The 15,098-nt window shown below is 43.4% G+C and overlaps 1 protein-coding gene across 27 annotated transcripts in view; it reads left to right on the plus strand.

The window, feature by feature from the left end:
- TANC2 (tetratricopeptide repeat, ankyrin repeat and coiled-coil containing 2) overlaps nt 1-15,098 on the plus strand; it is a 282,626-nt gene that overhangs the window by 179,183 nt on the left and 88,345 nt on the right. For all 27 annotated transcript variants that reach the window (XM_048046466.2, XM_048046465.2, XM_066981484.1 and 24 more), the window contains one exon: nt 10,857-11,120. In XM_048046466.2, the coding sequence (XP_047902423.1) occupies nt 10,857-11,120 (264 nt within the window). The remainder of the gene's footprint in view (nt 1-10,856; nt 11,121-15,098) is intronic.

Below are 15,098 nucleotides of genomic sequence, written 5' to 3' on the forward strand. Positions count from 1 at the left end.
TGGTGGGGAGCGGACTGCGAAATGTGTTCTTGTGTTACACGTGCAGTAAGTAGTTTCTCTGACTTCTACCATAGCACTGTTGAACTCATAATTTTAGAGGATTAATGAGAATAATTTTAGATTCTCGCTAGGCTCCACCTCTTCCTAATTGCCAGCGTAAAGGATCTTGAGAAAATAACTTACACAGATTAATTTGTGCTCACTAACCGTGAAGGCACAATGGGAGGAAAGAAATTGCTATGTGACATCAGGCAGAATGGTCCTAGCACGGGTGTCCTCACCAAGATTTTGTGTTGAGTGTTTCTCCAGCTAAGAATACTTTACTTTGCCAGTGGTTTATATAGTGCTTAAAGAAGGAGGGAAAAAAAAAAGGCAGGTTGATAATTCAGGGAGGTTAGTTGTACTAGTGATTAATATTTTGCTTGGCTGATCAGGAAATCTGGGTTTAGTTCAGCTCCTGTATGCCACAGAAACGTTTGTAGCACTTCTGCCTGCATGATCTTAAAATGCAAATATGTAAGCTATTCTGAGCTGCATACCAGAGTAGGCTAATGGATTCTGGGAGAGCTCTCTGCGGTGTCACACACCCTTCGGTCTCTGCTCACAATGCCCCATGAGCTGGGCTTCCTTCCCTCTGGCCAGCAACAGCCCCGCGAAGCCTGGTTGGGTTGGAGAACGGTGGTGAGTAGAAGTGGACGTTTGATTTCAGCTGGGTCCTGCCTCTCAGCACACCTGTGAATTAGGTCTAAGATTGAACGAAGCAAGCAGCAGAGTTTGCAAAAATGTGTGCGCTCTGCTTTTATGAGCTGTTGTTACTGCTGCGGTCTGTTGGTGCGCTAGGCTGTTGTGTTGGGTTCGTCCCGACCTCGTGGTGGTGGGTCCGCACCTGCCACCTGAAGGCCATGGGGCTGAGCATTACTGCAGGTAGGTTTCATCTGGACCTTCTTGTCCAGGGGAAAGGCAGAGAGGTGCGGGTGGTCTCGGTGGCACACCCGTGTGTCCGAGAAGTGTCAGCACGATGCTGACTCCCGGTGGGGTCAGTCGTTGAGCCTTTTTGCTCAGACTCTCTACCATACCCTTCTGTCAGTAGGTCTATACTGGCATTTTTTTAAAGTCGAGAACATTTTTTCCCCCTCACAAGGAAGATTCTCTTAGCAGTTTCTTTCAGGAGCATAGATTTTCTGCATGGAAAAATTGGAAAGTGAAAGAAGGTGGCTTATCCCAAGGCTATGTTAATGTATCCCAGATGGAAAAGTCATGTAAAAATATGTTCGTATGGAGTAGGGGAAGCACCGTTCGAGGCTCCCCAAAAGCAATGCTTTCCTCTTCTTGTGTTAGCACTCAGAGGAGAACAGGAGACTTTCTCCCCTTCTTTGCCCCCCACTTTGCTTTGACAATAATATTTTCAACACCTTATTCCGGCCTTTGATAGAAGCTGGGCAGCTGTAACAAATTGTGGGGGAAACAGTCTTCTCCAGTCATACTTTCCAGCAGCAAAAAAAATGGGGATTTTTTTTAGCCAAGCCTGTTTCCATCCCTCTGCTGTCTCCTGCAAGGCTTAAGGGCAGCGTGAGCGAGGGGAGGCGGACGTGGGCTTTTGTCATTATGGCACTGTCTGGCTGTGAGCTGGGCGTGCAATAATTTGGTAAGGTGCTTTCTGCACGACGGCAGTTCCCTAGGGTTATTGTCACTGCAGAGTACGGCAGCCACGTTGCCCACATGCAGAAAGCAAACCAAAGCTCACGCGGGCTCTGCTCTCCCTTTCAGCAACACATCAGCTCCTTTGTTTCTGGAGGGTCAGGGATCGGGTTTCCCTCCCTTGCATTCCTGGTTTATTGGATACAGATCTTCTCGTGTGCATTTCCCTTGGTCGTGTTCGCTGTCGGCAGCGATGACTGAACTGACATGGCTTTTGGGCTGAGGGGCTTTACACGTACCTGAAAAGTGTAAATCTACTGGAGATTTCCATGACAAAGCTACTTCAATTGTGTTTTTTTTTTTCCTTGCCATTTTTGTGTAGAAAAAGATTAAACATTTCCCTGGTATTTTGTGTTTCCCGAGTTACGGTCCCTCCTGCTCCTCCCAAATCAGTGATGGAAACTGTTAGCTCGTGCCCCTCCGCAAAGGTGTATTTTTATAATAGATGAGAAATGGCAAAATGAATGATAAAAGGCACAGGTATAGGGAGATCTCCTGATCTTTGTCTCCTGTCTGTCAGTCCTCAGCTGCAACAAGCATCACCTCCAAATCTCAGTCGTGCATCTCCACCACAGTTTGTATTTTGAAAACAGAGAGGTTTTAAAGTGTGTCCTAGAAGGCAAGTGTGCAATTTGTGCAATATTCGAGAATTAGCAAAGGCCAGAAAACAGTTAATTAAGGTGGGAAGGCAATCCTTACACCATAACTGCATTTCCCTGTGTGTTTTTGCTTAACATAAAATGTTTTTGTACATTTTAAGCTCATTTTACATACCCATGTTGCTAGGCACAGCACAAACTTGCACGGGCAAACTAGAATGGGCATTTTTGTTCTTAAATATGGATGTGAAGCCCACGTTCCATAAAGAGGACAAACTGAGCTAAAGAAAGCACGCTTGTGCGTGTCACCTGTTCCATAATTTCAGTTATCACTGGAGAACAGACGTGTCATATCTTTAATCTGCATGGCACTGGGACCATGTCACGCTTACTGACCACTTTAATAAATGCACCGCTTGGGTTGCAACAGCCTTATTTTAAATTTTAAGGTCCCTTGTTGTAAAGGAAAGTTATTTCTACTTTACTGAAAGGGTAACGATAATGTTACAAGCTCCAGATCTTCAGATTCACAGCCTTATCACCTTTCCCAGCACAAACTCCCTGCAAACTGTGTTGGGTTTTCTTCATCTGGAAGGCTCAAACTCAGTTTAGAAGCGCAGTGCAAAGCAGTAGGACAGACAAGGGAAACGGCAGCTGAAGGAAAGGCGAAGGGAAATTGTATGAAAAAGGGTTAGTATTTTTTTAGCTTTTATATTAGTTGCATTTTATTATAGCAGCCATCAAAAGCGGTAATAAATGTAATCATTAACTTACAAAAAAAATAAAGGTGGGGGAGGGTAGGAAAGAGGAGGTGAGCCAAAAGGAGAGATAGGAGCAAGTCAGCCCTTTCTCCTCAAAGCCACTAAATCGTTTTTGTGTAAAACAGAATGGCTGGTGAAAATGCTGACCTGATTTTAACCTCTGAATAGCTTCCAGGATTTTTTGGCTCTCACTGTATAAAAGCAGCCAACTGTTAATGTTCAAAATCTGCTACTGAAAAGAAAACTGGTCAAGGCATCACGTGCTCCTGCAGCGAGACTTTGCGCTTCTCGTCCCGACAGAAGTGGCCTTCTAAAGTTTTGCTGCTTGGATGCAGCAGAAAACACAAAAAGAAATCTCCAACAGTCTTAGGCAAGTCTTCAAATAAAGCAGAAAACATTTCTTGCCAGAATAGGAAGATCTCCCAAGTGCTTGTGATGTTTGAGTAGCACTTCGTATCATTTAGTAGCAGTCTCCCGAGGGTACTAAGAGAGCGGCTGCGTTCCCGTGTTGAATCTTCCCGGAGAAGTGACATTTGCAGTGCTGTGATTTACTCCCTGACGAAACGGGGCCGTGTTCCTCCTTTATGTAAACTTCTGTGCTAATCTGCAACGTGTTCCCTGCTTAATGATCAGGGGGATCGTTCTGGGCGAGGAAATACAGGTATGATGCTGGGGCAGCTGGAAGGAAAGCCAGTGAGCGGTGTAAATCCTCTTGCACCACTGCTGCAGTGATGTAGGTAGGTCTAATACCATGCGGACCAGTTGGCTTCACTTAAATTTTGTGGATTTTACAAAGAAGACACATAAAGGGTCCCCGTCCCCTCCTGGATATCTGCCCGGTAGCTTTTTTATTTCCCTCTCCCCTCCTTGATGCTTTTCATTCCTCACTCGGACTCCTGACTTTTTATCAAGTTGCTGCTTTCTACAGATTTATGCGTTCGTTGGTTGAAAACAGGATTGTTAATAAATTCATCTAGACTGCACGTGAAGCAGAAAAGACGCTGCTGACAATAAAACAAGATACATTTGTTTGCAAGTTTAACTGTTTTGAGAAGAGAACAAAGAGCAGCTCAAAAGGCACTTCAAGATAAATTTAACTCAGGTTAAATATTTTTGTGATCTTACAGCTGCTGCATTTGAATTCTGACAATCTCATCAGTACTATGAAACGTTCTGGTTAATAATGAATAAGATTTCTAACAATTGCAGTTTTTTTTTAGTCTACCCAGCTTCCATTTGGGTTCATTCCCCAAAGGAGGAGCTCCCTGAAAAATGTCTGATGGTGATGATGATGAGCTTTTGTTCGTTAATGCATCTGCATATTGCAGGTGATTGGGCTGACGGTCGGAGATGAAAAGGGAGGCTATTTATCAGGCACATCAGCAGCTGTTGAGCAAAATTGGTGGGATCACAGAATCCCAACCACATCAAGTACATAAAATATCATTTCTGGATTCTGATTCATTTTTTTCTTAATTTCCTTAAAAAGGACAAATTGAGCAAAAGTAAACGTGTGCACATGTGAAGCGATTCGTGGTCAGGGTGAGGAGTGAGGAACCCGACCAGGCATGAAACAACATTTCTGCCTCCCCCCAGTTAAATCTCCGAGGTGTCAAGGGCTGGGTTTGCTACCAAAATCTGGCCCTTAAATACTGGATAGAGAATAACTTGGCGACAAGTGGTTGTTAGGTTTTTTTTTGGGGGGGGAAAAAGGTGGAGGAGAGAAAGAAGTGTTTAAAGATAAAAGCAGAGGGAAGCAGCCCAGAACACGCGTTACATTAGAACTGTGAAATCTGCTCTGGTTTACAGTCCAGCCTGGTAGATGGAAAAAAAATGGAGTGAAAAACTGAAAGAAAGACTCCACTGAAAAGACCGAGCAGGAGTTAGCTAGAGGAAAACTCAAGTTGCTGCTTATATATTAGATTTGGAACCTTTTTACCAGATTTCTTTAATATTCACAATAGAGGACTGTGAAAAACACTCACCACCTTCCTTCAGCAAGTGATAAACTAAGGTTTATAGAGGAAAGATTCGCTGATAAGTTTTGTTTCCCGAGCTCAGTATTTGCAGTAACTTGTGCCGTGATGCGGGGAGCGTCCCCGGGTTCTAATGCTGCTTTACCCTTACATCTCTAGTCTGCAGAGCAAGCAGGTACGAGCCCTTTCTGGCTTGGAGGCATTCATACCATTCTTCATCCTGCCTGTCAGCCATTACAGCAGGGAATTCAGATTTAGAACGGCAAGAATATAGGGTCAGCATGATGCTACTGTCAAGGTATTTTTCATTACGTTTCAAGACCTTTTGTGTGCTTACTATGATTTATAGTAGCTTGAGGCTTGGAGCAGAAATTGGTTTACCTGGTTAATCTCTGTCTTTTCATAGGATTGTTTATGCAAATTAAGCCAATGATTTGTTTTCCCTATTTGAGACCACTGTTGTAAGAAAAGTTAAACGTAGGAAGAACAAGGTGGATTTTGACCTCAAAACCAGGGCTGGTTTAAGGTTGTGGTTTGTTTGGTGTTTTTTTTTGTTTTGTTTGGATAATCCTTAAACTTTCTGCCTGATGGTGTCCAGTGAAGAATAACTCTCTTCCTCTGAAAGCACCCAGTGCTCCAGAGGCCACCCATGTTCTGGTTGCAGTGCCGCCCAAGGCTGCCTCCATCCCTGGGGAAAGATTTGGGCTTCTGGTTTGTGCCTGCCCAGCTTTTCTCCCTGGCAGCCAAGGTCCCGGGAGCAGTCTGGGGCGACTTGGCTGTATTTAAGTGTATCTCTCTGCAGCTGACTTTATGAAGGTTTATGTAAATTGGGGTAAAAATTTATTTTACTCCCTGTAAAGTCATACATTTTAGCTAGGACATCTCTAATGTGATAAGGCAAGTTGTATTTTATTGTGTTACTGGATGAGAGTGAGATGAGGTTAACCTGCAGTGGCTGCAAAAGTGCTTCTAGTATCCAGTTTCAGGGCAATATATGAGGCTCATTGCTCTGCTGCCGTTATTTCTTTAAGGCAACAAAATCCCTATTTCCTATTTGAGATGCATTATAAATCTCTACATATAATTAATATCCTAGCTGTTGCTCGTCATAAAAGGGTAGCTGTAGGAAAGTGCTTTTTCCTTCAGCTCCATCTGCAACGTGAGCATAAAGGTTGACATTTTCCAGGCATGATCTCTGCCTCGAGGAGAATTGGATGGGATGGTAAAATTCCCCTCGCATGTTTGACTCGAGACAAATGCAGTTGAAAGCCTCGTGCTCCAGGGCACAGGCTGACCTGCAACTACGTTAGAAATAATATTTGCTGTCCTGTAAATACATGATATTTCTTAGCAATGCGTAGCACTGGCTTCGGTGACGTCTGGGATGCTGTCTTAGATGCATCTTGGATGCAGTTCTGCTCTTTCCCAAAGAAAGAAAAATATTTTAAAACATGCTGTTTGTAAAAAGTTCTAACCAAGATGTTTCACCAAAGGAGAGGAGCCACGTCAGGGTTCGAAATCAAAAGCTTGACGCAGGCAAAGCATCAAATCCTCTGCTGAGGTAAAAGGCAAGCGTGAGTCTTGAATGCTAAAGCAAGATGGGATTGTAAAAGGGCCGCTGGTGCATCTCTGGAGTGTCTCCCCTCCCGGCATCAAAGCACACATCCTCAAAGAAGCCGAGGCAGCGCCGCTCTCGCCGATACCGTTGGTGCTGTTACAGAGGGCGGTGTTGAAATCTTGCGGGCAGAGACAGGGCAAATCCCCCGAGAGGCGCGGCGGGGACTGCACAGGGGCGCCTCCGCGCCTTGATCCCGCAGTGAGAGGGCCTGGCCTGTCTGGGCTTCAGTCACTGAGGAGTGGTGCGGAGCTCTGATGCTTCACATGCCTCAAATTCTGTCCTCAGATTAAACACGGCGTGAACTGCACGCCGGCCGATTCACTGGGGATATGAGATATATATGCACCTATATTTATCTACATGTGCCATCACTGGAGTGCTGTAGAGAACCACAGACGTTTCTCCCTGGCTCTCGGGTCTCTCCTGTTCAGCACACGGCTCCCTTGGGTGCCCCCGTCCTGCTCCGTCCCTGCACGAATCCCTCCCGTAACAAAATTCCCAGCAGTGTCTGCAGAACTGTTTGGGTCTTTTATAACCCGTTCATTAAGAAAGGATTAATTCTGACATCTCCATCGGTGTGACAACTGCATTGTCATTTCCCAGTTTTCTAATTTCTGACTTTGTGGTGCTATGGGCCACTCTCAGGCGCGCTGACCCTCCTCGTCCCCAGGCTGTGACATCCCTCGTCCTTCAAAGCCCTGAATGTCCCGCACAGCTGAAGCGTTGCCAGTGATGAAAACTTCAAATACTGGGTTTCTGGTGGGTCAGTCCATAAATGTCCCTGCAGCCCCTTTTAGCACTGGCACAATCTAAACAATGCAAAGTCAGTTTTTGGTCTGCTGGGATCTTTCGCCATTAGGATCTCCTTTTCGCAGCCCATCGGCTGGGTTAGTGCCGTAGTCAGGAATTACAGAGCCACGAAATCTCCAAGGATTAGTGCTAAATACTTGCTGGTGATTTAGATCTTTAATCTAACCGAAGTAGTAATATCAGCAGGAATTTCAACATGAGAGTCAGTTTTCAGTATAATCTGATGTTCTGATGGTTTCCTTATAGCTCTGTACACCAAAATCTTCTTGAGGATGGAAATACGGCCAGTGGTGTCGTGGTGGTGCACGGTTCCTCGCCAGACAGCCTCATCCCATCCTCTCCCCAGCGCTTCACTGCTCTAAGGCGCAGAATATTTTTGACATGTAGGTAGAGTTCAGGTACATTAATGACACAGCAGCAGCCCTGTTGTGAATTTGGACAGGATTCAGCCCAGGGGTGGGTCCTCTTTCCCCACGCAGCCGTCCGAAGAGCTTATTCCTGCAGAGCACAGTTAATCCCCAGCAGGGAAATGTAGGAGACCGTGCGGATGCCTGCTCGCACACCCAAATGTCTCAAGGCAGCTCCTGTCCTAGAATCCCCTCCGCAGCTCTGTTCTTCGGAAATTTTCGGGTATGCAGATGGCAAACCTGCAGAAATAATAATAATTCGCAGCTTTTCTTCTGGCGGCAGGTGTTTATGGGCTTGATCCCGTCTGGAACTTAAATGAAGTTCTTTCTACCCAAAAAGTCTTTGCACTTTTTTTTATACCTAAGCGTGACTCGCTTTTTGACCCTGGTTATCGCAGTGAAACAACCTTAGTTGGTGCACGTAATGTGAATTTTGTGAGATTCAATGTTGCTCGCTCAAATGTCTGTGGCGAGGTTGCTGGGCTCCAGGTGCCGGGGCTAAGCCCAGCTCTGGGGTGCTGCTGGTAAGGCTTTACTTCTCCCAGGGGACGTGCTCTGCATGTCGGCTCATGTTGCCGACTTGTAGATAGCCTCACGCTTTTGCCTTTTAAATAAAATGAAAATTGTTTTGGTTTAAAATAGCTCATAGAACAGATTAAGTCCGTAGACTAATCACTTCCAGCCTGTGTAGCCGTGCTTGTATTATCCCGGGCTGTTCAGAAGGTAAATTGATCCGCAGGGAGCAATCCGAAATACCTGATTCAATGAAGAGTTTGCACGTAAACAGCCTTAGTGTAAAACAGTGAAAATTATGTTTAAAATGAACACAAATTGACAATTAGAAAAGAGACCAGCAGGGTTTATTATCTTTTTTTTTGCCACTTCATTAAGAGAAATCCTATTTTGACGCATGGTTATTTTGTTTTGTCCTCAGTTTAATGTAGTTGAAGATTAGTGCTTTCAGCTGCTGACGTGTTTCTACCAAGATTAATTAGAAATATACTTTGGTTGTATAAATTAATGGATAAATTAATGGATTTTTTTTTTCTGTAAATGGACAACACGGTATGCTTAGCACCTCAGAGCCAGACTTTTGAAATGGAGTCTTTCTGGGAAACAGTTAAAAATTTGTGTGTTGATATTAAGCAATTTAAGGGAGCAAAAGAAATCTGTGAACATCTGCTTCTTGTTTGTATCTTATTTTATCACGTTACAGTGTAAATGTGTTCACCTGACAGCACGCTGTGTTTAAATGCCAACATTTCTGAAGATACCACTTCTTATCTGTTACCTGCGTTGGTTTTAAGTTTTAAAAAATGTTACAAACAGCTAAATTTTGGAAACCTCGATGAGGTACAAAACCATTGATCTCACTTTATGGATGGGAAGCACAACCCTGAGAAATAAATAGGTCCAAAAGGTAAAGGTGAAGCCGCACGGGCTGTGCTGGGATGGACACAGAACAGGCACTTCTTGCAGGTCTTGGTGGGGTTTTTGGTGATTTTGTGAATTCAGATGAAAGCTTTAATTCTGGTTCATGTTATGGTGACGTTTAACATGTATAATTAATCCAGGTTGGTCCTTGGATATTGAAATGAATGGTTCTGCACTGGGGAGAGAGCCGAACAGTCGGCTTGGCACCTGTGCAAGGAGAGCAGCGTCGGCCCTGATTTTAAGTGCCTGAAGCTGCCTGCTTTGTCAGAGGGGACAGGGCAGCTTCGTTGGGGTATTTCCGAGTTGAATCGGATGCCTAACATCAGGCAGCACCCATCATGTGAACAACCAACTAAAATATGTAGTTCTCTGCTCCTGAATGAAGTTGGAAAAACAAACAAAAGAACCCTTGCCCACGTGCAATTAAACAGCAGCCTCCTTTAGGTGCTCTTTGCCTGGAGCCTCTTCTTGAGGCTGCTCACCTTCAAAAAGTGGGCAAAGCTTTGGCAAGGCTTTAGCCTAAAAGCACGTGAATCTTGGGAGTAATTTGCTGTTTGCATTTATCAAGAGAAAAATAAACGTGGGGCTGGTTGTCAGTGAGGCAGCAGAGCTGCGGGACTGAGCTGTTGTGCGGGCAAGGAAGGCTGCCCCTAAGGAAGTGTAACAGCGGGGTTTGTGCTGCAAACAAGAGGAGATGCTGCTGTGTCCAGGGACAGATGGCAGAGAAATTAGCAGAGAATTTGGACTTGGAGAGGTATTTACCATGGCTAAGTGAAAATGACGTATTTCAGTGGATTTATGAGATAAATATTAGCGAGTACATCTACAAGCACAGCGCGCCTGGGGCTCAGGAATAGGCAGGATGGAGTTGTATTTCAGGGTCTGGAATAGCGGTAGGAATCTGCACAGTTGTGGCAAGTGAGAGGATAGAGAGTTATATATCAATATATCAACAATCCTACTCTTTCAAGTCAAGCAGTATGAGGGAAAATGTACGGATTACATTTAAAGCTTGATACAAACGGCTGTAAATCAAACGAGACACCGAGTTCACTTTCTGAACCGAACGAATCCATAAGAATTAATTGTTCGTGCAAGTCAGGTGTGGGTTTGTATGTGATATTTCATTGTTACAGTGTTTATAAATTATATTCCTACGTTTATAAATTTCTGAAAGCATTCTCTGAAAAGGTTGCAACTGTGATGCAAATTGAAAGATATCTGGAGCACTGATAAAGTTTCTTCCTTAATCATTTCTAGTCTTTCTGGAATTGCGTATTCTAATACGACATTGTACATAATTTTTAATAATCTTTATAATTATAAATGGCTTTTAACAGTATGAGCCAAGACATTATAGCTCAAATGTTCTTTCAGAAGTTGTAGGCAGAAGTAGTATCATTAAACTAAATTCCATCTCTGATTTATGTGCATGTGGAAAATATGATGAGCATCATTTTTGGCGTTTGCGTTGCACAACTTCGTGTATAGCAGCATGTATGCAAGCAATTCTTTCTTTGTTAGTCACTTTGTTTGTAATTTCTTCCTTCAAGCTACTTTGACAAGCTACTCAGAAAATGTGGAACGCACGAAGTATGGAGGGGAGAGCAGTAAAGAGCTTGGATCTGGAGGAAACCTGAAACCCTGGCAGTCCCAGAAGTCCAGCATGGACTCCTGCTTGTATCGCGTGGATGAGAACATGACGGCCTCAACCTACAGCTTGAACAAGATCCCGGAAAGGAACCTGGAGACGGTCTTGTCCCAGTCAGTGCAGTCTATTCCTCTTTACCTTATGCCACGGCCAAATTCCGTAGCAGGTAAGAAATAAACATTTTTTCCTTTATGTCATGCTGAAATTAGAGACACAGCATATACATGCCACAGCCTTTTTCATGTTATCGTTGTCCACAGAGGAATCTCCTTTCTGTAGTCATTAAGTGTGACAAAAATCGTCTGTCCATTTGACTTATTACTTCTACATGGAAAATTCCTGTGGGGAAAACTGTTTCTGATGTAGTTTAACAGTTATTTCAGCAATCTGTGGTGTCATTTTTACAAAATTGTACAACTGTAAGATTAGCGGAGAGTATATTTAGTAAAAAAAAAAAAAAAAAAAAAAGTAATTTTTTCCAATCATTACAACGCAAATATAGATATAAAATGCTCAGGTTTAAAGTACTGCATAATTCCAGGGCAGTCATTTATACTCTTTTGACGGAATCTTTGTGAGAAAAATCAAATGTCTGATCTTCTCTGATGATCAAAAGAACTTCAGAGTTAAGAGAATTATGAAGTTTCCTGCAGAAAAGTTGCTGTGGATCCAATCTCTTGATGGGACTTCGCCCCGCATGCATTAGCACATGTGTGCGTACACTAGTTCAGCTTTTGCAGCATCTGGGATTTGCTAGTGATTGAGCTTTTTGTTTTGGCACAGTGTCAAAATTTTCTTCATTTAATTTCATAGCCACTATTTGAAAGATTCTTAAATGATGCTGTGACATAGCTTGGTAACGTCTCAACAATCTGCTAAGTTCATCCCTCAAGTTGGTAACAGCAGGAACAAGAGATAGGATCAAAGATATTAAAGCTTTACTGAAAAGCTTCTTGCCTGGAATTATTTTTCCTTGCTTTGCTGTTGTTTTCTTCCTGGGTAACTTTTTGGGGGTTAAGCATTGTGTTCAGATGGTCTGTATGTCTGTCTGTATAGACACATGGAGAAACCTTTGTCTTTTTGTAGAGTCCCTGCAGGAGTCTCCTTAGAAATATTAGTCCAGAAAGTCTGAGCTGCAAAGACCCAGGAGACTGTTGGTTAAAATAGCATTGCTGGTCCACCCAGGCTGTGTTGCATAACTAGATTAAATTTCCTTTTTAATCCCACTTTGGAAAATCAAAGGCCTAAAAGCAATGTAGAAATGAGGTTTTTTAGATGCTAAAATACAAAGCCCCTAAGCGTGGTGGTTAAACAACACGTGCCACGTGCTTACATCTGAAAGACTAAAGGCATGGGATTTCAGGTTAGAAAGAGGTGATAGAAAATAGAAGCAGGAAACTCCGCTTGCAAAGCCTCCTTACTGAGGCTTTGGGTTCACTTCTTAGAAGTGACACATCATCGACACCTGCAGAAGAAACCAGGGCTGGTTACCGTACACTTAAATACCTGGGTATACTGGTTTCAGTGACTTTGGAAGAGGTTGGCTTGCCTGGTATGTTTATAGGCAAATAGAAAAACGTGGTAGAAAACCATTTAGGAAGATTCGGGAACAGCCTTTTCTTATGTCTCTTTGTGCTTTTATTAGTGTATCAGCTAGCACACATACCGCAGGATAAACCATTGTCGGAATAGCTATGGAAAAGAGGACAAGATTTGGCTTAACCTTTTAGCATTGACTGCCCAAGTGTTATTTCCTCTAAGTTCTCTAAGCCCAGAGAGTCGACCTGCTCTCTCTGCAAGCTGCACCTCGTAGCACGAGCACTTGACATTGTGCAGCCGGGTGATGGCCCAGGTCAGCAGACTAATCTGACTCAAAGTTAACCCTCCAGAAAACACACACGTTAATTTTGAGCCATTAATTTTGAGTTCATTAGTGTGGGAGCAGAAGACAGAGCACCTGGCAGTGGATGGGGCACAGAGCAGCCTGTCTTAGGGTGGTTTTCCACGTTTTAAGCTAATGATGAAGCCACACCTTTGCTAACACACACTGTTCTTCTTTGTTGTTGTTTTGCAACACAGCTGAACAGTCTATTTATACACAAACAGTCTGTTCCATTGCACGGCAGCACTTACACCTTGTGGCTTTTTTCTTTTTTTCTGTGGTTTTCTTAAAATGTTCCTTGTTTATCTTCCAAAACGGAACAAAAATGTTCATTTCTATGCCAGGCTTACGAATGCAATCAGTGTCATGTATGAATCCCTCCAGCTCACAAATGGAAGCCGTTCTCCCAACATGTATTGATCCAGTCTTGCACTTAGTTGCATAATACGTCTTCAAAAGCAATTAAAAACAATTTATTGCAAACATTTTCTCTTGGAAAAACCCTGGAGTACCTTAAAATGCCAAAGCGGGATGTTTGTAGAGATGGGAGGTTTGGTAGAGCACTTCTGGGTCTTGGTAAATCACTCCAGTCCCTGGGTTGTTGTGTATGGGATGTGATTTTTTTAAGTTGTGGGAATAGTGGGAGTACTTCCTTTGCGTGAGCTCAGTCGGGGCACATATGGTGACCAATACTTAGTGAATTACTGCACGGAGTATAAAAGTTGCTGGGCAATTTTATGGTTTGAAGCCAGAAGCAGCTGTGAAGGGCACCGCTGTTGTGCTGGGCAGCCAGCATTTCACAGTACTTAATTGAAAGAGAGAGGAGAGCTGGGGTGCGAAAGGGAGGGGGCAAATTGTCCTGAGCCCAGTAGTGGGAGAGCTGAAGGGCTTGGGGTCACACACTACTCACAGACAATAAATTGCTCGCAGCTTAGCTACGAGTTAAAATACCACTAATACATTAGAAGAAAATGAAACAAAACGTGAGCATAGAGTCATAGCATTAATACCATGCTCGCAGGGGGAAAAAAAGCTAAGGAAATTCAGGGACCAGAGCTGCTGATTCTTTTCTCTTAATATCAGACATTAACAGCTCTTAGTTACGTTTTAATTATTGCCACCATACCCCAGAGCCCTGCACCGTCAGCCAGCGCGGTCCAGCCACCAGCCAGTCTCCCCTGCCTTCTGGTTCCACCAAGTCTTCTCAGAGCTAAAAATGCAGCTCAGATCCTGAAATCGGTTTCCTGCACCATTCTCAGATAAATGTGGAGAGAAACCCAGCTCTGCCTCCAGAAAGGCTGGGTATTCCTATTTGCTGCTAACAAATACCTCAATGATATGGCTCAAACCCACTAAAATACTTTTTTTGTTTGTTCGGCTGACGTTGTATTAAATTAATGTTAAAAAATAAGCCAATTAAAAATGTTCTTCGTTGTAATTAGGGAAAGCCCCTTCACTTCCTACATAGGCACCGTAGGGAGTGTTTTTAGAGGTATCGGTACCTCTCCAGAGTGTGACCTTGCAGTACAAAGAAACCTGCCTCCATTCTTCCAGTATTAACAGCAATTTTTCTGGCTGTGTGGCATTCACAAAGCGTAATCGAGTAATCACCAGTTCTAATTGAAACCCCAAATCTCAAAGCTAAAAAGAAAAAAAGTTTTTTCTTTTTTTTAAAAAAGGGAAGGAAAGGGAAAGGAACAAAGAGTGGAGCTGCGTACAGAACCAGTTCAAGGTAACGAGTGAGCACATTAGGGGCGATAAGATGGAAAAATTCCTGTTCATTGCCAAAGGATAGAAAGCTGATCTGGTTATCCTTTGCGATCAGAGTGCTGACAGCAACAGCAAATTGCCAAGGAAGTGATTGTAATCCTCTTTCTGCAGTGTTTACCTGCTCTGTACTTCTGTACAGTGCGGAGCACTTTGCCCATCTGCAGAGATTGTGCGCTCTGTTTTACTGTGGGAAATGGGAAAGGGCTGCAAGCATCCAGAGGTTGGGATCCAAGAAAAACACCTATAAAAATAATCCCAGGTCTTCCAACAATTCTTTAAAACTCGGTTTTACAGTTCAGAGCCATGTGAATCCATTGGCTTTGCTGTTTTATTGTTCCCAGAAATTGAAAGCTGCAACTGTATTTTCCTCCTACCCTCTTCCAGGCAAATAAGCACAATAACTCATTTTATATGCTTCCAACATTTCTCATAGTAATCATCAGAAGACACTTGACATTGGAGCTGGGCATTCAGGTTTCTGAATGAACACAA

This window comes from Anser cygnoides, chromosome 22 (assembly GCF_040182565.1).
Source record: "Anser cygnoides isolate HZ-2024a breed goose chromosome 22, Taihu_goose_T2T_genome, whole genome shotgun sequence".
In the NCBI taxonomy this organism is placed as follows: Eukaryota; Metazoa; Chordata; class Aves; order Anseriformes; family Anatidae; genus Anser; species Anser cygnoides.